General features: G+C 51.2%; 1 protein-coding gene across 1 annotated transcript in view; it reads right to left on the minus strand.

Moving 5' to 3' along the window:
- Ppfia1 (PTPRF interacting protein alpha 1) overlaps window positions 1-26,844 on the minus strand; it is an 88,622-nt gene that overhangs the window by 40,716 nt on the left and 21,062 nt on the right. Inside the window, 17 exon segments of the mRNA XM_047515943.1 lie at window positions 1,864-1,943; window positions 3,076-3,138; window positions 4,252-4,293; window positions 4,295-4,345; window positions 4,347-4,385; window positions 5,737-5,754; window positions 5,756-5,821; window positions 6,168-6,242; window positions 7,594-7,728; window positions 8,874-8,933; window positions 8,935-9,021; window positions 10,515-10,736; window positions 11,076-11,177; window positions 11,483-11,538; window positions 11,541-11,556; window positions 11,937-12,101; window positions 12,407-12,508. Of these exon segments, the coding sequence (XP_047371899.1) occupies window positions 1,864-1,943; window positions 3,076-3,138; window positions 4,252-4,293; window positions 4,295-4,345; window positions 4,347-4,385; window positions 5,737-5,754; window positions 5,756-5,821; window positions 6,168-6,242; window positions 7,594-7,728; window positions 8,874-8,933; window positions 8,935-9,021; window positions 10,515-10,736; window positions 11,076-11,177; window positions 11,483-11,538; window positions 11,541-11,556; window positions 11,937-12,101; window positions 12,407-12,508 (1,379 nt within the window).

The raw sequence follows: 26,844 nt of genomic DNA on the forward strand, positions 1-26,844 counted from the left end.
GACTCAGGACCCCTAGCAGATCTGCAGATAGGGCCTGAAGGACATGCCAGCTTATCTCTGGGTTCACAGTCTCTACACGGTGCAGAGCGAGATACTGAAGTCACGCTCTCCCTGCAGCTGCTCTGTACCTGCCCTGCCTCCCTCTTGATGACCTGCCTGCTCTTTCTCAGCATGCCTTGCAGCAGGCAATCTGCCTGTGGTCCCAGATGACTCACCGATCCTGGGAAGTCACCCATGACTCCTAATCTCCACGCCCTTCCCCTGGGAAGGCCCCGCCTGCTCTTCCACTCCCTGTGGAGGCAAGCTGCTGCTAGAGAGCTCACTCACTATCAAGCCACGAGCACAGGCAGAGCCGCCCCGTCTGGAGCTACCCTCTCCATTCCTCCTGCCAGGGCCTGTACCATCCCCACTGTGACCTGCCTCTTCTCCTCTGAACTGACAGACGTGGACTCTACACACCAGCCTCTCAGCCTGGTCTCTGCAGAGCGTAAGGCAGTCCACCCTGAGCAAAACATGTCCTCTCCCCATTGTCTTTCCCTTGTCAGGCTTTGGCTGGCAAAACACAGGCACGCTCTCCACCTTGAAACACTGCCCCTCACTCTACTGCCCCCCTTTCTCTGCTTCCTTTTGTCACTAGAACTCATTCAAGAAAGCCGCACACACAGTATAGCCTCCACTCTCAGGTGTCACACAAGCAGTGGCCTCTCAGAGACTTCTGCTGTGGCCGCGGGCATATCCTCCGTGAGCACAGCCCCTCGCCTGGACGCCTCTGACTCTGTCTTTGCTGGTTTGTTGCTTTCTAGAAGTAGGTTCAGGAGGACTAGGCCATGGGGCACTCCAGCCTTTGGTGACAGCCTACGTCTGCAAGGCAGGGATGTCCACAAAGGCTCCACACTTCCTTCTACACCATGATTAAGCCTGCTTCCTGTAACTGGATGTCACCAGCTGACTGCGTCAGAAATTCAGCCACGTTTTACTTTCACTTAAGGACCATTTCCTCAAAGAAACAAGAACAACAAAAATGTGCCACCTTAATCAGAAAGACTGCCTCTGTACGATGAGAAAGAAAAAGACCAGAGGGTCTGCGTGCTGAGCACTTTCCTGGGGTCATTCCCAAACCAGGTGACCCACTCCTCTACCAGCCAAAGCCACGTTCTATCTCAACTGCTTTTAAAATGACTATATCACACACCTTTAGTGTCTCAAAGCAATAAGAGCTGCAGGTGGCACAGTGGCCACGCCTGTAATCCCAGCAACTCAGGAGGCTGAGGCAGGAGGATCACGAGCTCAAAGCCAGCCTCAGCAACTTAGTGAGGCCCTAAGCAACTTAGCAAGACCCTGTCTCAAAAAATAAAAGTGGCTGGGGATGTGGTGCTGTGGTACAGGGCCCTGGGTTCAATCCCAGAACCAAAAAAATTCAAAAAATAAATAAAGAATTCCAAACACTGCACTGAACCCGCAAATGTCAAAGAACCCACGCCCCAGCTGCGCAGCTCCTCCCTCGGCGTCCCTCTCCCCAGAGAGCACTGCTTCACCTCTCACCCTGGGCTTCGTTCTCCTGTCCCCACACCATCAGGGCAACTCTCCCAGGGCACCTCAGTCTATATGTCCAAATATTAAGTGGGCATTCCCCACCTTCCAAACCACCTCCTGCGCATCCAAGTTTTGCTAGGGGTGTGTCTTCTGCCACAAGCCCTCACCTCAGGAGGCATATTTCCCTCTTCACTCTTGTTGCTACTAAGTCACAGGTTTCTTGCAGCGAGATTGTGTGCTGCGTCCAGCTACACCATCCCAGGGTGGAGGACAGGGCCTCGCATGCACTCAACGGGCTAAAGGACACTTGTAGGTTTGTCAATACCATACCCATGATGAAGTGAAGCACCTCTCAGCCTCATCTGGTCTAGGTCAGCCCTCAAGGCCTCAATGTTCAGGACGAGCTGGTCCTATAAAACAGTCAGTGACTCACATTGCAGGCATGTCTTTCAGGTTTGAAACTATTTGCAACAAATGTGCTCAGACATTGAACATAACCCTAACAGGCTAAATTAGTAGTTGTAAATGTCAAACATTTTAATTTGGGGAAATTTTCTCCATGAGCCCTATGGTAAACATGAACACTGAGATACCATTAAGGCAAACCCTAATGAATAGGAAGAGATGCTCAATAACTGAACAGTTATGAAGGGGATAACACCAGACCGTGGGAAGAGTGCTGTGGAGAGCAGAATTCCCCAGGAAAGAAGGGCAAGGCCACCCCTTGGCATGCAAGAGCTTGATCCTACACTACCTGAAGACCTATTCTCACTTCCAGTACTGCAGTGCCCCACACAGTGGCCACTGGCCACATGTTGTCATGGAGCCCTCAAAACACACAGTCCAATCTGACATGCTGTGCCCATGGGATCCAGATTTCAAAGACTGAATATGAGAAGAAAAAGAATATAAAGAAGTTCACTAATGTTTTCTATTAATAAACAAAATCAGTATTTTCCATACTAGTTTAAATGAAATTAATTTTACCTAATTATTTTTACTTTTTCAAACGTGGATACTAAACGGTTTGAAAATTACGTCAGTGGTTTATATTGTATTTCTGTCAGCTAGAAGAGTGGCTTGTTTTTCTTCTGTGCTGGGGATGGAACCAGGGTCTGGAGCACACCAGGCAAGTGAGCTGCCACTGAACTGACCCCAACCCTAACAGCACTATTTGTTTTCTTTTTGGTCTCAGGCTAAACCCATAGGCACTTTACACTGAGCTAATTTTATCTTGAGACAGGGTCTAAGCTGCAGAAGCTGGCCTCCATTTAACGACCATCCTGCCTCGGCCTCCTGAGTTGCTGGGATCCAGGTGTGCGCCACCACACCCAGCAGCAGCTGTTCCTGATGGAAGTTTCTGCTAATAAATTAGCCTCGTACACTTCTATCTCAAACAGAGGCATACATCTTGTCTTAGCAGCATAAGAGAACTGTAAACTAAGCTTCTCTCATCTTCCACCACACAACTGTGGTAGCTAGAATTATGGTAACTCAATTCAGCTCCTAAAGGGTTCCTCAATGAATCAGAGTGTTAAGTACCTTATCATGTTGCGTTTCTTCTAATTGCTTTTTTGCATTTTCGACTTCTCGTAAGAGAGAATTCTGAAAGAGAGAGAATCCATCAGTGTGAGACTTTAAAATGTCCCATGTAACACTTGTTTACAAGACAAAGTGACACAGTAAAGGGAGGAATCAATGGGCATGCCAAGGGGCAGTGCCAGGCCCAGGGCTGGTGCCGCTTCCAAGGTGATAGACACCCAATAATCCCTCTGAGCTATGAACGCCCTCTTTACTGGACCCAGCTGCTAAATGGAGACAGGCTATTAGCCAGGTTCACGGTCAACTTTACTTTAATCAAGTAAACTAGTTTATACCAACTTCTAGGCTTTGCAATTCATTGGTCAAGTTGGTTAAGTTTCAAATGTAAAATTGAAATCAAAGATAAAAACCTTCTCTACCTAAAGGTGAGTGATTCTGTGTGGCATCTAATAATGCATTTTGTAACCAGGTTGGCGTAAAATAAGCATGTCCTCTAATGAGTAATCACCACTGATCCACTCAAACAGCACAAGCAGCTGCGAGCCCGTCAAGGGGACACTTCCCAACCGCACTGGCAGGGGTGCAGACGCTGGCACAGGCACCGTCAAGCCCACGCCACTGCACCCAGGAGAGCAGCGCTGCTGAGACTCAGGGACAGCTATTCTGGGAGGTGAGCTTCCGAGGCCAGGCTGAGGCCCCTTTCAAACCAGGTGAAAAGAGGTGGGAGGTGGGGCTGGTTTGCGTTGATTCCCTCTCCTATTATGCCACGCTCCTCAAGGGTCGTGGTATGAACAGCAGGACAACTTCAGAGGAGAGGCAGTGCAGGGCCTGCTGCTAAGTACAAGCTGCCTGGAAGAGAGCCACAGCCGCTCCCTGTGAGCTGTCCACGGCTGCCTCTGTGCTAATTACTACCAGCACGAGATTATTTCACCTAAGTATTTACGATTACTAAAAGCCTCAAATGCTCACCATCCAGCCCTTTATAGAAACTGCTCACCAATGCCTGATCTGGACAGTCACAGGACGAACAACCCGCCACACGCGCCAGGTGAGAACCTGGGCAGCCTGGCAGCAGCCTGTGCCCTCCACAGCCTTCTGCCATGGCGGGCGCTGCCACCCGTCCTGGAGAGCAGGGTGCGGCTCAGGAAGGGAACCCTGCGGCGGGCCAGTACCCACCTTGTCCTCCAGCGCAGCCATCCTCTCCTTGAGGTGAAGCTGCCAGCCTCTCGTTGGACTCGGAGAGCAGTCTGTCGACAGTGTCCGAGAGACGGCTTATTATGTTCTTCGTTCATTTTCTCTCTCTGCCTCGCCTAGAACAGGACCAACAAAGGCTTGAGACTCTACGAAGACACAGGATGGTCACTTGAAGGTACCTAGGGCCAACAGGACGTCATCACTTGCTATCACAATCCAGCTGCCCCTTCTGCCAGTCCATCCTGTGGACTTTCATGTGCTGATCAGACAATGTGGATGCAGAAAACTCAAGGACACATCTTAAAGAGCCGGCCTCAGAATATGCCTCATATAGAGTAAGTGTCCTTTCTAAACCCGGACACACCATATAGGACACAGAATATCTGAGATTCCTTGTTCAGATGTGTGCTTGTTTCCTGTCAACATCTAATTTTGGGGGGATAGTGGGATTGAACCCAGTGGTGCTTTACCAATGAAATACCTCCTCTGCCCTTAGGCTGGCCTTGAACCTGAGATCCTCAGCCTCCCAATTCTGTGGGATTATAGTGTGCACCACAGCACCCAGTAACATCTGAATATTTTGAAAGCTATAAAGCTTAATGTTTATTTTTAATGGCCAGAAATATTTCTGTCCCAAGACTATCCTTCACAACTTCATGAACTAGTTTTAACAGGAAGGAAGTATGTTCTCTAATAAATATGTCACTCTGCTCATGGGGTCAGAGTGTGTGCTCGGGTGGTGGGGAAGGGGCTGCCTAGGATGCAGTCTCTTAGCAGGCATCAAAATCATCATTTCCTAGAAGCTTTTCTGATTCTCTATAGTGCATGGCCAAGAACACAGAATATTGGTGAAAATAAAACCTAACAGCCTTAAACTCATGTCAGAAAGTTGGCTGAGGTGAGGGGCAAAGGCTGGCCCAGACACGCACCCCCTCCCCTCGCCCACACAGTGCAGTCAGTCTGAAGGTCAGGCCGGCGCTGGCTGGCTGGCCCTCCAGGCGTCTGACCTCACCCACCTCTTCCCAGGACAGCTCTCAAGACTCAGGGCACATCTCCTCTGCACACAGTCCTAGCACTCTTTCCTCAGGTTGTCGGGGTACTCCTCGTGGTCAGAAATGTCCACCTGACATCTACCACTGTGTACAGAGTGATAACCCAGAATGTGACCTGAGTTTGGGACTTCAGTGGCACACCCTGAGCAGCTGTGCCTCACTCAGACGGTGGGCCTGGCTCTACACTTCAGGGCACTCCCAGCCAGCAACACAGCTTTCAGGACTCCCATGAAACCCATGTCTGCCTGGAGCAGCTCCCTGTGGGCGAGAAGAGTGCCGTCCACCCCTGCAGGCCTGCCCATGGGCACAGGCTTCTGCTGGCCAGGCCGCACGCACAGGCAGCCAGAGGCCAGGCCCTCTGCGCCTGCTCGCAGCTCCAGCCACAGATGCCCTGAGCGCTCCAGCTGGTACGCACCCGCTGCAGCTCCTGGTTTCTTCTCCTCCAGCTGCGCCTCCATCTGCCGCAGCCTTTCTTCAATGTTGCCATGTCTATCTTCAGCCTGTCAGAGACGCCGTGAGTGTCGCGCCATGCCCCTCTGTGGGTGGCATGCTGTGTTCCACTGCGACGGCAGCAGCAAGCATGGCATGCTCGGTGGGGCCGGCCTCACGTGGAGGCGCACACCTGTGCACACTGTCCCCGTGGCCCCTGCAGCTGCGAGTGCTAACTGTGAGGCAACAGGCCCTCTGAGTGCTGTCCTGAAGCGAGCGGTGCTGGCACGGCTCGTCGCCTCCCCCCCCCGAGTGCCTGACCTCAGGACCTGTGCCTTCCCCATCCTCAGCTGATGGTGAGTCCGCACGTAAAGCAGAGAGCAGCAAGCATAGAAGGGAGCAGGGCACGCGGTCTACCTTCCTAAGCCTGGAAGTAAGCTCCAGCACCTTAGCTTCCTCAGCAGCAGAGCTCCCAGAAGACAAAGGGTCAGACTACAAAGCCGACAAGGACAGGAAAGAAAGCAGGAAGAGAAGAAACCAAGAATTTAAAGGTGGATCACCATGGGGGGCCAGGTGGCCACAGCTGGGGCAACACACCTACTTCATGGGACAGGCCTGCAAGCCTGGGCAGCACCCACCCGCCCGAGGCTGCCTCAGCAGCAGGAGGCTGCACCTCTGTCCAAGGAACCCCTCTGCCCACCCCTCCCCAGGAGGTGACTACTCCCAGTCAAGGCAAGCAGGACCCCTGCCAGGAGACAAAGAGGCCTGGCTGGTGCCTCCTGCCCGCAGTGCTAAGCACTCCCTGCCCCAGGAGGGCTGGGGGCTGGCAGGCAGGCAGGGAGGCCTCCAGGCTGGGCAAGGCCTGATCTCAGCACCCCTCATCACTGCAGCAGCCTCTTTCCCCTGCCCGCTCCTCCCATGACCCTCTGAGAACTGAGGGCTGGAAGTATCCCTGCACACTCCTCGCCAAGAGCTGATCAGCAAATGGAGGGCTGCTATGCAAAACACTTTTTTTTTGGGTACTAGGACTGAACCCAGGCGCACCTAACCACTGAGCACATCTCCAGTCCTCTTTATTTCTGAGTTTGAGACAGGGTCTTGCTACATTGGTTAGGTCCTCACTAAGTTGCTGAGGCTGACCTCAGACTTGTGATCCTCCTGTCTCAGTTCCTGAGTTGCTGGGATTACCAGCACGCGCCACTGCATCAGCAAATAAAAACAAAACAAAACGAAACCCCCCCAAAAAACAAAAAACATTTTTAAGATAGGCATGGGGGCTGGGATTGTGGCTCAGTGGTATAGCACTTGCTTAGCATGTGTGAGGCACTGGGTTTGATTCTCAGCACCACATACAAATAAATAAATAAATAAAGGTTCAACAACAACTAATAAAATATTAAAAAAAAAAAAAAAAAAAAAAAGGCATGGTGGTCTGTGCCTATAGCTCCAGTTACTTGAGAGGCCGGAGGATCACTTGAGACTAGGAGTTCAGGGCCAGCCTGGACAATAAATGAAACCCCATCTCAAAAACAAACACAAAAACCATACTTTTATTTCAAAAGAATAAATTTAAAAATTTGACAAGTTCGACCATCTTTAAGAGAATGGTTTTTTCCTACTTCTGAGAAAAACTATCCTCTTTCATGAAAGTTTGTAGTCTATGTGGTATGTACCTGAAAGAATTGGAGGGAGGTTCAGGTGACAACAGAGGAGGACAGGCTTGACATTTAAAAGGCATCCCATCCAGACAAAGGGCACTGAAAGCAAATCTGAGCTACACACGCATCCAACTGCACTAACTGACAACCACAGTCCTGCCATGTGACCAGAGCCACCTGCACACCTTGGAGAGTGCCGCCACCCTCTGGGCCAGCTCTGCCTCCACTTCCGGAAGCGTCTCTGCCTTCCTGAGGGTCTGCTGCAGCTTCTGCTCTGCCAGCTCCAGGCGCTCCTGCAATTGCCGGTTTTTATCCTCTGTCTGTGGAAGAGAACCAGCGTCAGAATGGGGAACCGCCTTGTCCTTCCCGTTGCTGCCAGCGTGAAGCACACAGCAGACAGGACTGGCTGTGAGGAGAGGCCCTGCTCAGGTGGCTGGCTCAGCCCAGGCTTCTCTGGCTCTGCTCCTCAGGCTCCACCTCCAGGCACAAAACACCCCTGGACAACATATTGCTATTGTCTAAAGACACTGATCTTTTAAAAACAGGAAGGTGCCTGACCCTAAGGAACACGAGCTCCTCTAAGCGCCTCATTCTCAGGGCACGGTAAGAGAGCTTAGCACCAGCCTTGCTGAGAGCAACCAGTCACACCTGGAGGAGCCCATCCGGGTGGGCCCCAGGCTCCCTGGGACTCTCAGCTGTTCTGAGTCAGACAAGCTGCTCGGGTTAGTTTCTGAAGGCACAGTTTTTTTTTAAACCCTAAACTCTAAAACTAAAACACAAAACACATAACAAGAAATTTTTAAAAACATTTGAAATGTTAGTTTGGGCTGCTGAGCGGCTAACATTTGTGACATGTGTATGCTCTAAACCCTCAAAAATACATCTCACTAGCATACTAGTGACAGTCTGCCTTCCAAAGTCCTCATCATCCACCGTACAATGTTAGTACATGTTATCCCAAAAATCCCTTTTAATGACTGCCTAATGTTTTATTTTTGGTCAAACAATGCACCCTATAAAATAACAGATATTTTATTTTCAAGAAGCCTAATCCAGGATTTTCTGGTTAGCTCTCAGTTCCCGGAGGACTACAGAGAAACAGGAGTAAATAAGGTTTCCAAACCATGGGAGACACTGATTCTACCCACTTCACTTCTAAATCTGCGAGTGACCCTTGTTACCAGCTGGTAGCCAGAGCCTGAAGCTGTCCAACACTCTGCTCTTTTCCATAAAGATGAGGCTCACAAGCACCAGATCAGCCTGTGAGGGGCAGCAGAATCAAGCAGCTGCATGAGTGGTAGGAGCCTCAGCTACTGGTAGGCTGCCACGACCCTAACTCTTGAATGCAGTATTTTAAGAGCATAAATAATGACATTTGGACTTTACATTTTCAACATGAAACTCAGGAGAAAGACCTTTTCCTCATTAATGATTAAAGCAAGACAGAGGCCAATGGACCCATTACCTGCCGGTGCAGAGAGTCTTTGTTTGCGATTTCGTTTTCGAGCTTGTCGTTGAGGTCATTGCACAGATGTGGCTTCACGCTGTGCAGCGAGGTAGCGTTTCTCAAGGGTAGTGATTCTCTCCTCCATGTCCTCCTTCTGGGCCATGGCCTACGTGACTGAGAAAGAACACATGAATAAGACATCACTCATGAACACACTTAGGAGAGAAAAAACTGGACTGAATCCCAAATTCAAATCAAGTATAAATCAGTATCCTCAAAACTAGATTAACTAAACTGATGAATGCCAATTTTCTCAAACATGGTACCTAACCTCAAATATCATAAACATTTACCTATACAATCAGCTCAGACTGGTCCTGCTTAATGCTCAATTCACCAAGCTTATCCTTTTCTAAATAATATTTTTAAACTGTAATAAAATATCCTAACACTGCAAAAATTCAAGAAGTTGAAGGAATCCACAAGAAGACACAGCCTGTGTCTGCTGCAGGCACAGCAGCTCTTGCAGGACAGAAGTGGCCTCTTGGTGGAGACAGCAGTCAGGACACAAGTCTTGCTTCTCCAGCGGAAGCTGGGTAAAACCTCGTATGGTTACAGAATTCAACCATGCTGTCCAATGGAAACAGGTCGAAGACTAATTTACTGGACACAGCCACCTGAAGTCTGTAGCAAAATGAATCCTACACACTGCCCAACACTGAGACCAGGACCACAAACTTCTGCTTACACAATACCTGTTTCCAGCAACAATTTCACCGTTTTTAGGTTCTTCCCTATTTACTAAGTGACTAATAGTAACAAAGTCTTAATATTTAAAAGATAGATCTTGCCAGGCACAGTGGTGCATGCCTGTAATCCCAGCAATTTGGGAGGCTAAAGTAGGAGGATCTCAAGTTCTAGGTCAGTCTGGACAACTTAGCGAGAAACCTATCTCAAAATAAAAATGAAAAGAACGGAACGGCAGCAGAGAGCACCTGTGTTCAATTCCCAGTACCCGTACGGACCAAAAAATAAAAATAAATAAAAAGATTTTAAAAGAATTTCACTATTCTACCACATAATGTCCTGCTGTGGCCAAAGATAATCGAATCCAATAGATTACATATAATATGTGCAAATATTTTCCTTTGTTCTCAACTCTTCCACAGAACTGCTCACACTAAGCTGCCACACTGAGCCCTGTTCTGCACCCAAGCTGAAGGGTCAGGATGGTGGCCTGCAGGCACAAGACCAGGTTAGGAACAAAAGGCGGTGATGCCACAGCGCATCATCCTCATTTGACTTGACGACAGTGACTGGTTTCTCACAGGTGCACAGACACAAACGCTGTTCAGAAATTAGTGCAAGTGCACGTATTTTACATGATGATCCCGACATAACCCAAGTGTGACTGTGGTCTGACCTCCATCCTCCTGTGAAGGAGGGAAAGTGGGGACAGGAGGGAGCGGCCACAACACTCCCCTGCCAGTTGCAGACAGGATCCACGCCTGCAAGGGAACCAGCAGCAGTGGCAGTACACACTGACTGAGGGGCTGAAGGAAGCGGCCCAAGGAGGGACACAGGCCACAGCCTCACGGCTGTGGAAGCCAGGAGTAACCCCCGCCTGAAGGCTCCACTGCCATTTCCAGCACGACTCACTTCGCGGACATCTCGTTGCAGTTTCGTGTTCATCTCTTCAGACTTGATGAGATCCTTTCTAGCTGTGTCCAGATCCTCCTCCAGCTCTGCCACATGGCTGGACAGGGTGGCCAGGCGCTCCTTCATCTGGCTCTGCTCCCGAGACTGCTTGTCTATGACTTCCTGGAGCTCGATGACTTTAGCCAGGTCTTCCTCGTGGCTTGAGGAATCATCAGAAGATCTCTACAGAAAAACACACGCCCTTCTGCCTGGCACGCTGTGAAATGAAATGCTTCACAAGCACAAGCCAGCCTGGCAGTTTAGTGAGACCCTGCCTCAAAGTACAACGGAAAATAAAAATAAAATAAAAATGGCTGGGGGTGCAGCTCGAGGGAAGAAAAATCCAGGTTCAGTCCCCAGTTCTGCTCAGCAAAAAAAAAAAAAAAAAAAAGAGGAAAGGCCTATGTACTCTGCTGCACAGCGCAGCCCTCCCACCACTCACTCGCCAGGGGCGCCGTGGCAACAGCTTCCCAGAAGCCCTGCAGGCTGCGTGACCACAGCAGAAGGAAGCGCAGGACTTGCCTTTCCATTGGTGCTCGGCGTGCTCTCCTGCTCATGGCTCACATCAAGCACTCCACCCGTTACCGCTTTCTTCTGATTATTCTGCTCCTTAAGAATCATCAGCTAAAACCAAAAAATTGAGTACAAAAACAGAACAACTTCGTGATAAAAGTAACAGGAAGAAAATGCCTTTGGAAAGCACGACTCTCAACCACTCAACAGGGAGCCCAGAAGACTCAGGAACAGAAGCCACAAGGACCAGAGATTCTGCAGTACGCAGAGAAGTCTCACCGCCCAGTCCTTCCTGGATCCCAAGCTGCTGGTCCTCAATCAGAATGGTAAATAAAAGCCAGCACCTACTGGACAGGCCTCACGCTGCTCTTTAAACTGACAGATGAGACCTGACACTCAATTCTGGTGCAGCTCACCTCCTTGTGCGTGGCTCCCAGCTCTTCTTCCAGCAGACTGCACCTCTCCAGCGCACTCGCAGTCGCTCCCTCACCTGGAACAAAAGCACGCTCCTGTGTGGGACCCACGAAGCATTCGTTTGTTCTCATGGTATTAATATTAGCGGAATGCAAAAGAGTACCTTTAAAGTCTTTCATATACTCTCAAGAAAACTTCCTGTTAATGGTTTTAAATTAAAAAAAAATAAAAATGGCTGGGGATGTGGTTCAGTTGAAGAGAAACCCCAGTAAAATTCTGCCCCTAAATAAACAGCTCACTCAATTCTTAACAGCAAACCAACATACAGAATGAATCAGTGTTAAGGCATGTAGGCCAGCAAGCTCTTAGAAGTCAATAAGCTATTTCACTGAGATGGCAAGGCCTGCCTAACAGCACGTGTGTGAATCCAAATTGTCCGTCTGTGGCTAACGGTACCTTTTCATCCAGAGCTTTGTGGTGTTCAAATAAAGACTTCAGCGCTTTGAGCACTTCCACCTCGCTGGACACGCCTGCAGGAGACTGTGCCTGTCTCTTCACCACTGTCATCCTGAGAGAGCGCTCGTGCCTGGAGACCAGGCATTCCAGATGTTCCAACAGCAGCTGAGACACAAGGCCAGAGAGACGTGAGGACGTACACTTGTCACATGCGAGGTCCTTTACAGCGTCATGCTAAACAGGTCTGAATCCCTTCCATTCTGTGGGAAGCGAGAGAAACCCCCCAGCGGTACTCAAGCCTCATGAACTCCCACTGTACGTTTCAAGGCAACTTGTAGTGCTGAACCGACCGAGCGCTCTCCGCCTAGCACGGGAAGTCTGAGCCGAGCTGGAAGGCAGAGTGGGTGGGCTGGGGGTTCTGGACAGCGGCGCCAGTTTCAACATGGCTGCCAGAGGCGGACCGACTCACCCCTGGTGTTGTTTCTTTCTGCTTTCAGTTCAGCGATCTCTTCTTCCCTCTCCAGGAGCTGTTCCCTGCAGACATTGAGTTCTTTCGTGAGTGCTGCGAACTCCTAGAAAGCAGCCAGGAAAGGAAAGCACGAAGAGCACGTCAGCCAACGAAACGACCCTGCTGGGGAACTTCCATCATCTCCTCCATCAACGCCTCGCTCACAGGTCCCCACACGCAGGTGACCCATCTGGGAGATGTGACAGTGACCAGGGGTCCCTTCATGGATCAGAGCCCAAGCCAGACTATCTGACTCCCTCCCCGTGCACACGCATGGCGGGGGGACGACACTGATCTGAGCCCACTCTCAGCATCCACAGAGGACCAAGGTCCGTTCTGAACTGTGATCCTGGGATGAAGCAGACAGACATTTTCAAATGACCTGCAGAAACATGACCTAGAACTGCTGGGGAGAGGAGGAAAACAGGCCAACAAGGCCATCCTCCCCTCCTGGCCTCCTCCTGCCTATGCTGGTTGTCCCCTGGGAAGATGACAGGGGTCTGGAGACTCCCCTGGGGGAAAGCTTCATGGTAGCCCAGGGCAGTCTCTTAGTCTGAATAATCTGCTCAAAGTCAACTGCAAGAAACTGACTTTTCACAAGGGCTACTTACAGCACTTCTGCCAGAGAGGGGTCTAAGAAGACTCCTGGCGAGCGTGAGTGAACATCCAGAGGGCTGGGCCGCGAAGGCAGGGCATCCGCACCCTGCGATGCTCTGGGCTAGCCCTCACACTGCCACACCTGGACCACTCCATGGACGCTTAGACAAGCTTGAGCCCAAAGACAGGAACTCACACTCTTCTGCCAGTCTTCTAATGGGGCACAATGGCTAAAACCAAGTAACGTCACCTGCCAACATCTCTGAGGTGTGCCAAGGCACAATGTGCCTGCCCTTCAGAGTGACAAGTCTGAGGGGTACCCCTGGGAGCCAGTGTAAGTAGGCGGTGCTCCAGTGCACTCCCGGGACCCCTCCACAGGATCCTGCTACTACCCTGGGAGGCTGCTTCTACCTGCTGGCAGCAGACACTGTTGGAGTCACAGTGAGAGCGGAAACACTCTTCCTGAGGGACAAGGAGATGCAGCACTGCCGCCATCAACAAGGAAAAGAGGACGCTCACACTGTCCTGAACACTACTTCAGGAGGAGCAAACAGGGTGGGGCCTGAAGGACACCTGTGAGCATTTTCAAGGCTGTGGCAAGCCAGTGGTCATTTTAATTTACTTAATTTCTCTTCAAAACCAACACTTCTGCAAGAACCATGACTGCCGGGGTCTGCTCCTAGCCTGGCAGGAGGAAGAGCTCTGGAGTCCGCTCCACAGCAGAACTGGAAAGATTGATAAAAGGGACTCCTCTAATCCTGGAAATGGCTCCAACAATACCAGCAAAAGGTGCGGGGCGGGGAGGGGGTTACTGAAGAAACGTACGAAAAGTCCAGCAAGGAAGCAGAGTCTGGCCCCTGAACCAGGCCGCCTGCCACCACCCGCTCGCAGCTCAGGAAGCAGACTCCTCCAGTTGAGGCGGCCAACACCGCAGGGCCCACTCCTCTGAGACTCAAGGCCTGGCAGACCCCGACGTCTTCAGAGGCCCATGGGCAGCACTCGCTTCGGGGACAGGAAGCAGCCCAGCAGCCCGCGTCTCCGTGTGCCTCCGGTGCGCCCGTCCCTGGGTGGCAGGGATCTCTGCCATAGGTGCCTACGCTGTCCTGGGAAGCCCTCTGACTGGCAGCTCCTCCGGCTCCCAGTCGGACCACCGCAGCCTACCACCACGGCAGGCACCACCGCTCCTCAACAGGGTCGTGCACAAGAAAAGACTCTTGTGGTGGCAGGTTGAAAGAAAACTAGCCTGTGACTAGCTTAATCAAAGGCAATTACTTAATAACTCGACCATCGAGTCGAGGACAGTGCTGGCTCTGGGCCCGCCTGAACTCAAGACCTCGAGCGTTCATCACTATGTCTGCTTGGGCTGCAGTCTGGATGGACTCTGTGAGTTACTGCTCATGCTCAGATCCTGCCTCTGACTAAGTCTAGAGGGTCTGTCATCCGGTTTCATCTGGTCACCGTCTTGCTCACTAGATGTCAAGTTGTGTTTTCGCCTACCTTCCTGCTCAGCCCTTTTCTGTTTCTGCTGGACACCTTCTTGTTTGTTCAGGTATGTTCGCTTGTCTCTTCAAGTATCACAAGCAGACTGACTCTGGCGGTTTCTGTCCCTCTCCACCTTCACTCCAGCCTCAGACGGCGCGAATGCCAGCTCTGAAGGAGGTGGCCCTGTGAGGCGTCCTCGCACGCTGCCCTCGAGCTCTGCACAGTGTGGCTGCAGAGTGGCCCTGGTGAGGCTCAGGCGGCGGGTGCTCCTCGTCTCCCTAGTCGTCCCAGCCACTCTCAACTACTAAGGAAAGGGAAAACAACCTACCGGAGAGCGGGTGCCGAGAACAGGCGTGCGCTGCTCCCAATTCTGAGTGGACGTCTGAGAGCCTCGTGCTGGCAGATCAGTGTCTGGTGAAGGCCTGACTGCAACTTTTTCCGTGTCCTCACGTGGTGGAAGGTCCTCCCCGGAGCCCTCTGGGGTCCCTTTCACAAGGTACTCACCCCCTCAGGACGGCTCCACCCTCAAGGCCTAATCCCCTCCAAAGGCCTCACTGCCAACAATGTGACTGCTACGGGACGCAGGCATCGGCATTCTGTGGTTGCTGCCCTCTACAACTTCCCAGGCCTCAGTCCAAACTAAGTGCTCCATGGTAATGAGCTTCTGTCACAGGACTACGGCATAGTGTGACTCTCACCCTCCCTAAAAGTCCTGGTGTGTCTACAGTGGGGAGTGGCCCTCACTGGGGAACCTCAAGTACCCCAACTCTGAAAAACAAGCCTTGATTTAGTTCCAACCCATGCCCCTTCAACCCTGCCCCCTCCTACCCCTGAGGACCCCAGGTCCGCCAGCACTGCCTGCCTGGGCCTTGTGGAGTCTGGCCACCTCCACTGCCCTTGCAGGTTTCTAGTTGCTTCTGTACTAGAGGGTCTTCACCTAACCTGGGGCCTGGCTGGAGTGTGGCTAGCTTGCCCATCTAAATTTTACCTGGTTACTACTGTGTGTGGAGTCAAGGTATGTCAATCAAAGCACAAGTTTACGCCTCCTTCTTGGTTGGAAGTCACAACTCATTCAAGGAAGCTTCATACCTAGCCCACACCAGCCACTGGGCTGCCAGAGGCAGGGTGTGCCCACTCCTAGGGGCACTCTACAGGAGAGATTACAAACTGGCAAGAACCTGTGGGAAGGGCAATCGGAGGGAGAGGTGCTGACTGAGGAGCTGTCACGACAAAGGTGGGTGTGTTTATCAGGCTTGCTAAAGGAATGGCCCCTGAGCTGAGGCTGGACAAGCCACCTGGAGAGTGAGACTTTCAGGAAAGCATGACAGCAGGTCAGCAGGAAGAGCCTGCTGCTGGGCTCGGGCTGGGTGTGGGGGACAGGTGGGAGGGCTTGCTGGTAGGCCCTGTACACAGTCAGGAGGCTTGGAAGCAGCAGGGTTGCCTTCTCTACAGACCAAGGCGTGGGCTAGCACCCAGTGTGCGGGAGCGGTGGCGCCAATGGGCAGCAGAGGTGAGGAAGAGCAAGCGCCCTGGCCCAAGTCCAGGGAAGAGGAGGTCTGAACTGGGCTCAGCAGCAGGAGAGGGGCTGAGGGGAGAATTCTCAAAATAAGTACATCACCCGACACCTGCCAGCTGCACTGAGAGGCCTTCCTCACAGCTGGTGGCCCTATCAAAAGAAGCTTTGGTCCCCACACCTGGTTCCTCGGTGCTGCGAGAGGGGAAGCCGGCATTAACCTCACTCTGTAAATCATCACGGCTCGGAAGGTAGGCGATTTGAGGGTCAAGGGCTGGACAGGCTAATATTGAAGACAACTCCACTGGGATTGTTGGTGAGTGCTCCCAGGAGATGGTCACATGTCACGCATGGCACTGGCACCTCAAGTCAGCAGAACTCACTGAGAGCGGGACGGGGGGGGGTGCTGAAATGGGGGCCAACAGTGCCCAGGCCACAACAGCAGCTTGGTGAGGGGAGGCAACATGCTGGCAGGACTGAGAGCACCAGAAAGGAGCGAGGACACGGCACGTGCAGAGGACTCCCCACAGGCCTGGGCAGTAAGGGGACAACAAGGGTGCCGGAAGGGGATGTAGGGCCAGGGAAGATCTTTGGGAAGACAAGGCAGATGTCTGCATGGGGATGGCGAGAGTTCAGGTGAGGGGAAGGACAGAGTGGGGGCTCCGAGCGGGTACATGCAGGGGCCTGGAGTGGAGACCACGCATTTCTGGGGCACATGCCCCACAGAGAGCAGGGAAGAAAGTGGGCAACAAGGCAGGTCCTGATGTGCAGGGGCGGGCGGGAGTCCCTTCCAGACTCCCACTCACTAGGAGAGCAGGTGGACATCACAGGCCTGCGTCTGGGGGGGTAGGAGGAGGTCTGAGACTACGTCGGAGGGCAGGACGCCCAGGGAGAAGGCAGGACCGCCAGCCCACGCAAGGGGCAAGGACGAGAGGCGTAGGAAGGGCCAGGGCTGGGATGGCACAGCCAACGATGGAACTCAGGCAGCAAGAAGAAAGGGGGCACGGCAGCGCGGTGGCAGCGTCCAGAAGGGCGGGCTCCGCTTTGTTTCAAAGTCTGCGTGAGCGACCATCACTGTCTTCGACACACACCCAGTCCAGGCATAGCAGGAGGACCTGGAGCTGGGACAGTGCTGGGGCGGGGCTCCCCCCTCCCCCACCACAACCCCTCCGCTCCCCAGGGCTCTCATCCCCAGAAGCAGTCCTAGCTTTCCTCCAGTTTCCTGAGACGCCCCAAGCTTTCTTCATGCCACCTACTGGCTTTAGATTTTCCCTTGAAATCACAAGAGCTATACCTAATCCCTCTTGTTCTGGATAAATACAGCATTCCAATGGAGCCAACAGTCAAGACGACTCCAGGGCATGCGGCTCTGCTGTGGTAGGAAACCCATTACAGCATTTGACAGTCATTTTACTCAAGGAAAAACCTTTTTCTTTGCTCAAAAGAATTCAGTAGCTAAAAATGCATCAAAGCAATTTAAACTTAGTAGTTGAGATAAACACTAGGCAGGAAATTCCAAAGTTTAGGATTCCAAAAGCATGTTCCTATGCACACTGTGCTTAAATCACTACTGCAGGAAAAACAGTTATGAACCTCAAGTATGTGTAACCAACAACCCACTTTATTACTGTACAGGGATCGAAATGAAAAATGTCAATTAAAACAATGTTATATGCCAAGCAGACCATCAGTCTAACATGATGTTATATTTACTATTATTTTCTGTAATTAAAGTTTCAAGGTTTTTTTTGTGGGAGGGTACCAGGGATTGAACTCAGGGCACTCGGCTACTGAGCTGATTCCCCAGCCCTATTTATTTAGGGACAGGGCTGAGGCTGGCTTTGAACTCACAATCTCCTCCCTCAGCCTCCAGGCACTGGGATTACAGGTGTGCACCACCGCACCCAGCACAAGTATTTTCTCAAACTGAACAGATGTAATAACAACTAGGATTCTTCATTTAAAATCTAAGACTGAGCAATACAAATTTGTGTTCCATTTGACATTATCCTGGGATCAAGAAAAATAACATTAACCACTAAAATTGGTTCAAGAGTCTAGTTTCATATAATTCTTGAAAATGTTGGTATTTATCATTTCTGGTTAGGAGGTCAGTACTGGATAATGGGTGCAAATTATATAAGCCCCACATTACTGATCGAATCCACAAGCAGACCAATTTAAATGAAGTCCCATGGATGACATGTGACATTTATCTCCAAAGGCGAAATCTTCCCTCCTATCCTTTCAGTGGTTTCCAGGTGTTCCTATGGGAGAGAGGCAACAGCGACTCACCCCACTTCCTCTTGTGGACCTCTGCTCCTCCCGTTCTCTCCCAGGGTCACAACATGGGACATTTCTAATCTATTCTACAACCTCATTTCAGTTCTAATTGCTTTTCATTATTGCACTAACCTTCTACTCAAACGGGAAGAAAACATCACTGGCTGGAATATTATTCAGTCACAAAAACGGAAACTCTGGCAGGCTATTATTCTATCTAGTGAATGCACGCTCACTACACACCCAGCATGTTCACACACATGGAATTAAGGCCCTGTGCACAACAGTGTTTTACACCCCTGTTTTGGTTAAAAGCAAATGCACACTTGTGTGTATCTTAGGGATGTACAGAGATGAAACGCAGAGATGCAGGACAAACTGCTAACACGGCTACCCTGTAGCTAAGGAAGGGGACTGGGAGATAATTGATAACCCTTTATCATCTAATTTCTAAACATGTAAGAACAATAACGAAAGTCCTCCTTCCTCTTTTTCTTTCTAAACAAGACTGACTTCAGGAACTATCCATGTTCAGAAACAACCCCCATCCTCAGGCCTGGGCCCCAGGCCCTTCTCTTGCTCTCGCCCACTTCTGCAGTCTGCTGCAGCTTCTGCTGCTCCCTGTGGGACCTCTGACCAACAACCACCTCGCTCACCTAACTGGCCTTTGAGAGAGCAAGAGAGCTGTGGAACGCATCTCCTACCTGCCGGTTTCCTGCCCCCTGCACTGATAAAATGTGGGTGGCTCTGGGCTCCCCAAGGGCGCTGCTCAGATCTCGTAGGGCTCCTCACTGGTTCCTGCCTTGGCGCCAACTCCAGCTGCTCACCCACTGGTTGTCCGACCCCACTGTAAGGGCAGGACTGCCAACCCTGCCCCAGGCATGGTAACCAGGTGCTTTCCACAGCCCCTCTCCACCAGCCCCGTACCCCTCAGTCCACCATGAAGTTGCCCTAACTCACCAGCCTCCATCCTTCTTCCCAACATTCGTCCTCTACACCCTCTGAAACAAGCCAGACCCTGTGACTTCCTGCTCAGAATCCTCGGGAAGTTCCCACTGCCCTCAGAGTCAAGCTCAAGCCCCTGACTTTGTCTAACCCCATGAGAAGAGCGCACACCTATGAAGCACTTGCACAGATCAGTGCACCAAATTCACGTGACTCCAAGAGGGGATGGAGGCACAGAAGAGCCCCAGTGCACAGAAGAGCCGCGTCCGGGCAGTGCTCAAGGGGACAGAGGGACACAAGGAGCCCCAGGGCACAGAACGGCCACATCCGGGCAGTGCTCAAGGGGACAGAGGACACAAGGAGCCCCAGGGCACAGAACGGCCGCGTCCGGGCAGTGCTCAAGGGGACAGAGGGACACAAGGAGCCCCAGGGCACAGAACGGCCACGTCCGGGCAGTGCTCAAGCGGCAGCCCTGCACATGGCCCCTGCCTCCCTCATCACTGGCCTCACACGTGGCACATCTGTCAAGGACACCCACAGCCCCCCAGCTCGGTTTCTGTCCCTCTGCTGTCCTTGCATACCTTCAGAGGCAGTGGTGAGCCACCTTCCCCGTAGCCAGCAGCACTGTGAGACCACGAAGGCCCCAAGGAAGGGGTACTCCCAGAAGAGCGCTGCCTGGGCACCAGGCCTCAGCAGCACGCACGGCCGCCCAGGGACTGGCTGCACCAAGTGGGATGCAGGTCCCTGCCTCGCCCTCCCCCACCAGCTGGGCTGGACTTCCCAGGTAAGTCACTATCCCCTGCCTGTATGGAAAAGCTGACCTCCATGACCTCAGTACCCCATGATACCAGAGGCCACGATGGGGACCGTTCAAGGGGAGCCCCATGAGCCCTCCCAGAGGCCGGAGACTCACTGGTGGGGACACACACTTGGATGGAGTCACTTTAAAGCCTTCACAGGTTAACTCTGTTCTTCACAGAAGCATTTTCTTCCAACAAAAGCATTCCAACAACGCACAGGCAGTGCCCTGCCCCTGTCAGTCTAGGGGCCACTTTCTGGACTTCCAGACAGCCCTTGTCCTGCCTCGTCTTGGCTAGCAGGTCTTCCAGGATGGCCTGTCTTCTGGGTGCTCCTGCTGCCTCAAGCTCACAACTGTTCACAGGGGAGAAGGAACCCAGCGCCTCTGAGGTCCGTGCGCCAGCCTCTCTCCTTCACCTGTGGGTGGAGGGCTACCACACTTGGCCCCAGGCCTCAGCCACCTTCCAGAACTGGTTCAGTCTTAGCTACATGCTGGAGTCCACCGAGGCCCAAAGCAACTTGAATTTACTGTCAAAAACTGAATTTTCAGGCTGGGGTTGTAGCTCAGTGGTAGAGCATGTGCCTGGCATTTGTGAGGCACTGAGTTCAATTCTCAGCATCGCATACAAATATATAAAACAAAGGTCCACCAACAACTAGATTATATATGTACATTTTTAAAAAACCGAATTTTCATTTGGAGGCGGAAAAAAGTTTCAAAGCCTGGGTGTTTTCAAGGGCAGGCTGGGGCTTCTGGCCCGTCGACCGAGGAGGCAGGTTCCCACTCCCACAGCCCTGCTCCAGGCTGCCCGAGAGCCTCCGTCGGACGTGCGGCAAGCCTGCTGAAGCGGCACTGTCAGTGGGCAGCCACACAGGGTCAGAGCCGCAGGGTCAGCCCCAGAGCAGGGAGCTGCGTTACTTCACAGGAACACTTACTGCCAGGACTTAAAATTCACATCACTCAGATTCCTACGGCAAAATGACCATGCTGCTTCTATTATTTATGTTTCTATGACAAAAACATCACCGTCTTCACCATTTCAAAATACACGGCTTGGCAGTCTCTAGCACACCCAAGGTCCACCTCAAGGACACCTCTGTCCACCTCAAGGCTCACCACCAAGGCCACACCTGCTGCCTCTGCTTCCGCCCATCTGACTGCCCTGGCCTTCCAGAAAGGGGCCACTTTGTGGGCTCAGCAAAATGCAGCCCTGTGCAGCGCCCCTCATCCCTGGTCCTCTGCAAGGCTGTTCTCTCGGGCAAGACTGCAGTGTCTTCATGGGAGCTAAGTTTGGCTTCACATGCTCTTTCTGCTAAAAAGCAAATCCAACTGGTTTTGGTTGTTACCAGAATTCCAGTCCTTAAAAATAATATGTATGTTTCAAAATAACCTGAAATGTTAGCATAAACATATATTTAATTTTCTAGAATTCAAGTGTAAAATATCTGTGAAAAAGTCACATGAAAAAATAATTTGATTTTTTAAAACAGTCTAGAGGAGAGGGAGATCGAACCAATGAAATAACAAAATTAAGACACAATATGAAGTACAGTAACACCCAGTTTATATTTAGATTACCTTTCAAACTTCCCAATAAAGCAAGTGTGTGCTTTTGGCATTGCTGATGCTTACAAAGTCTAAACTACTTTCATTCTCAGACACTTCATTTCGTAGGTCTATGCATGTGCTGAGAAGTCAATGAATCATAAAGAAGCCATCTTTAAAGCATGGAATGAGGAACGGCCAATGGGAACTCAGCTGTCTGAAGCAGTGGTCAGGAACCGGGCACAGCGAGACTTCTACAGGGATGCTCTGGCCAAATGAGCTCTAAGAAACCAACATCAGGAGACAGAGAAAGGAACTTGGGGCAGAGTTTGTTTTTAAATTAAAAAAAAAAAAAGACTAACTTTTAAAAACTGTTATTAAATTTCCAGCCCCACTCGCTCTGCACGGCGGGTAACTGGAGTTCTGGGTGGGCTCTCGTCACGCAGCGCTGAGTACACATGAAGGCAGAGAAGGCAGGTAACTGAGGATGCCACAATGCCTGCTCCTGCGCAGCTGCAGAGCACACCACCCAAGGCCAGGTCATCGTTTTTCACATGCTGTGCTGACACTGACACTCCCGCCTCCAAGTTTCTGAGCTCACACAGAACAACCTTGCCCACGTCGGTGCGCACATGCCAGTTTTGTCTACAGGGGAAGCCGCAGACTCTCTGGGCGGGAGGGCATTCACAGTTCTACTACACCACTGGAATTAGTCCCAGGGCCAGGCGCCCTGGAAACAATGCTTTCTTTGCAACCTGAACGTCCCAGGGTGCTACTGAGTTCTACAGTCCACCTTCCTTTTTGGATCTGTCTTCCATTTCCTGCTGCCTGTCACACAGGGGTCTCCAAAATCTCTGAGTGCACTGCATGGGAGCCTGCACGCCAGGTGGCAGTAGTTCAAGGGACAGCGTGTTTTCTGTGAGGCTGTCGCTCCCCTGACCCAGTCACAGCCAAGGGAATTAGTTGTGCTGACTTCACTAGAAATGAGGACAATTTGGTTTTCTGCACTTCCTCCAGTGGCAGTCCACAGTGGACGGTCCACAGTACGCATGGTCCCAGTCTCCTCACTGATGACATCCCAGTGACCAGCCTGCTTGTGCTTAAACCCACCCCTGTCCACACGACAGCCACCTCACTTTGTTCCCAGGGTTCTCTGGAACGGCTCTGACCACCCTCTTAATCCCAAGCACTCACTTCCAGGAGGTACAAACATCTGCCTGACGCCTTCCAGTGTAGCTGTGCCCACATGCTGACATGATAAGCACATCACCAGGGACAAGTCTCCTTTTGTTTATTTTATACTGTAATTAGGGCACCGTATTGATTTTCTTAAAATCATGTGTTTAGGAAGGCTTCTTAAATGAATGACATTTCATGATAACAAAGAACATAATTTAAATAGTATAACGCGAGGCACTGGATTCTCTAGAAATGGACCTGCTGGCTGAATTGTCAATGTTCCTAATAATGTAAATTAAATTGCAATAAATGAATATTAGTTTTACTGTTTTAATGATTTCCTACACATTTTTAATTTATGGTACAAGAGCTTTTTTATTTTGATTTTAAAGGTCAGTATTTCCCAATGGAGGATTAAGATGACTTTCCACCAGGTCAGCCTCAAGGTCATTTTTCACAGCCCAGTAGTATTACCTTTTTTTTTTTTCCCGGGGGGTTGGGGGGGCCGGGTGCAAGAGCTTGAATCCAGGGGCACTTAACCACTGAGCCATATCCCCAGCCTTGTTTATTTTTTATTTAGAGACCAGGTCTCACTAGGTTGCTTAGGTCTTACTAAGTTGCTGAGGCTGGCTTCAGACCTATGATCCTCCTCCTCAGCCTCCCAAGCCACTGGGATTACAGGCATGCATCAACACCCCAGCTTACCTTATTACTTTTTAAACATAAAAATTATCTGGAAAATGCATTTATTTCATTCAACTTTCCACACAAAGCACCTCCTGCAGATGAAAGGTTCGGGCACCTGAGACATCAGATGTCCACACAATTTCTCTCCATTTAAAATTTTTGCCTTTTTAAACCTCCCTGTAGCAATAAAAGAGATATTAAAGTATTATTACATAAGTAAAATAACCATAAACTTATGAATAGTTAGCTTGATATTAAAACTAATTTTACTTAAACATTACATATATACTACCTAAGCCTACATACAAAACAATTTTGAGTAAGAAGCAATTCTCTTACTTTATTATGAAAACAACTACCAAAAAAGCTTTTTGGCCACTTTAATATATACATTTAGAAATGCAGCTTCAACAGTCGACACTAACCCAGACTCAGCCTTGAATGCTAAGACAAACGGGCAGCTGGATCGACAGATAAAGCTGTTTGTCCCAGTGGCATGCTAAGTTACTGCGTGTACCACCCTACGCTCCTCCTGGGGGCAAGAGTGCTGGGGATAGAACCCAGGGGCTCTGGCATGCCAGGCAAGCGCCCTACCCACACACTGAAAACACCTCCGAGAAAGCCTTAAAACATTTTCTCCTCTTTGCTGTGTCAACACCACCTTTTGGTGAGCCATCTGGGCATCCTGTGACACCATCGCTGGTAGCATCGCCAATCCTCACCTTGAAAGAGAACCATCTGCTCTGCCTGCGGGACACCAGGCCTCGACACTGCTTCCATGTCCTAACCAGTGGCCATGCCTTGTGATGCCGGCAGCAGGGGACATTCGCAGCATGCAGCAAGGAGTGGGAGCTCAGGAGCACCAGCGCCTGCAGCTCCTCAAGCCTGAGGAACAGCCCCCCTGAGGGCAGGGCAGGACTCAGCGAGGCCCCCTGCCCAGTAGAACGAAGCCCTGCTGGCTCCCACTGCATCACACTCCTGTACAGCAAGCACTTTGCCCACAGACCCCGAGCAGCATCCTCCACTCCAACCTGAAGGCAGCCTGGGCCCCACAAGGTGAGGACTCAGGCCCACCATATGGCTCCACCCTCAGCTGGTGCCAACTGTCACCCCAGGTTGTGACCTGTGCGTCTAACCAAAGGACTATAAATCAGGGTTCCCTTGCCTCCTCCATGGACTCGATTAATTTTCCAAGTGGCTCGCAGAGCTCAGAAACACTCACATTGCCCATTTATTAAGAGGGACAATATGAGGGACACAATGGAAGTCAGATGAAGAGAGGAGCAGGGCAGGGCACCTGGGAAGGGTGCTAAGCGAGAACCTCTTGTGTCCAGCTATCTGGAAGCTCCTCCAAACACTACCTTTTGGGGCTTAATGGAGGTTTTACGATGTGGGTGTTGCTGGCCATTGGTGACCACTCAGCCTATGATCCCCTTTCCCTCCCTGGAGTTTGGGAGCTGGGGCTGAAACTCCCAACCTTCTAATTCTGCTTTGTCTAGGGACCCTCAGCCACCAGTCAACTCAAAGAAAAGACACTCCTGGTACTCTGGAGTTTTAGGAGCTGTAGGCAGGGACAGAGGCCATAAATACAGTACTAGGGATGGAACCCAGGGAAGCTTTATCACTGAGTTATAATCCTATCTCCACTAAGTTGTCCAGGCTGGCCTTGAATTTGCAATCCTCCTGCCTCAGCCTCCCAGGTCACTGGATTATGGGTGTGTACCACTGTGCCCGCTTATATCACAATACCACACTAGACCCACTCAGGAACTGCCTTACAGTTTAATAAATCTCTGGAAAAAATCTTAGGGTATAAACAGGGTTTCTCTAATTTAGTTCGAATTTCAGTCTTTTTTTTTTTTTCCTATTGGTATCCAGATGTACTCTACTACTGAGCTACATCCCCAGCCCCTTTTTATTTTGAGACGGGTCTCCCTAAGTCAACAAGTTCTCAGATTTGCAATTGTCAGAGTAGATGGGATTACAGGTGTGCACCACCGCACTCAGCAAAGAAAGCCACAATTGTCTTTTTTGCATGTGATTAAGTAATCTGCAAAATATTAAGTTAGAAATGGCCAGCAGTTGAATAGTCTGACCCTTCTCAAGGCTGTTCATCAAGCACACGTGCACTGCATGACTCTACGCTGACAGAATCGCTAGGACCGTGTGTCCCAGCAGGCACCACTGCAGAATAGCACCCAACACACACTGGGTCACCCCATCACATCCCATGGGGGTCTGAGCCACAGCGCAGCTCCCACAGGGTTCAACAAAAACTGGCAGAGGATGCTGGTCAGCCTTAACAGACCTGGAAGAGCAGGATTGAAAACCCAAGCCTCAGCACACAGGGAAGGAGAACTGGGCACCGATTTTCTTGGAGTCTCTGGGTGGTTCTGGAAGGGGGGAGTTGAAGACAGGAAACTCTCCAACTTGACAAGCAGTTACTACAGAATGAATCCACGGTCTAGGCACGAAGCTGTAACTGAAAGGAGTGTCAGGAATATCCTCGTGGGCTCCAGATGCTCGGAAAACGGAAAGACGGGACCAGAGCGAGTGGTTTCCAGCACCTGTGCTCCGGTGACAGTGAATTCCTAATGCTCTGCTGACGCCTCAGAAAACACAGGTACTCCAGCGCTGACTGTGCATCTGAGGCCAAACGGAATCCATACAGCCCCGAGAGAGGCTTCCGGGCTCTCTCATGCGGCTCTCATGGTAAGAGTGACACTGCCGACCCACGGAAACAACACAGCGACCCGTGGAATGGTCAGAAGAAAGGGCTCGCGCCAACCACAGAGGCCAGGCCAGGCACACTACTTCCCTGCCCATCCTCCCACAGAAGGCTCTCAGTGACCCCTCCAGCCCCTGGTGACGGCACTCCAGTGAGTCAGAGTCCTGGGTCCTTTCCTGCCTGTCAACCCTCCTCCCATGGCTTCCCTGGCAGCAGCCCCTTCCAGGAGCTAGCCCTCACCTGAGGCTGGCTGCTCCTCCAGCCAAGGTCCCTTCCACTGCTGCCCACACCGTGACCTGCACCCCAGTCTCACCTCACAGCTTGAGCTCTCTCCTCTCCACTCTTCGGAAGGCCCTGGCCCTTCCAGGGAGAGCCAGCCAGGTCCTCCCCAGGCAGACCTGAACTCCATCTGCAGGAGCCCTACTGCCAACATGTTATCACACCTTGTGAGTGTACCTGGACTCTACCCCCTAAGGAAAAGAACTTTTCCATGGTTGTTAAAACCCCAGCCCTGGGCTGGGGCTGGGGCTCAGTGGGAGAGCGCTTGCCTAGCATGTGTGAGGCACTGGGTTCGATCCTCAGTGCCACATCTAAATAAATGAATATAATAAAGGTCTATCAACATCTAAAAAATATTAGGAA

Source organism: Sciurus carolinensis, chromosome 11, assembly GCF_902686445.1.
Source record: "Sciurus carolinensis chromosome 11, mSciCar1.2, whole genome shotgun sequence".
Lineage (NCBI taxonomy): Eukaryota > Metazoa > Chordata > Mammalia > Rodentia > Sciuridae > Sciurus > Sciurus carolinensis.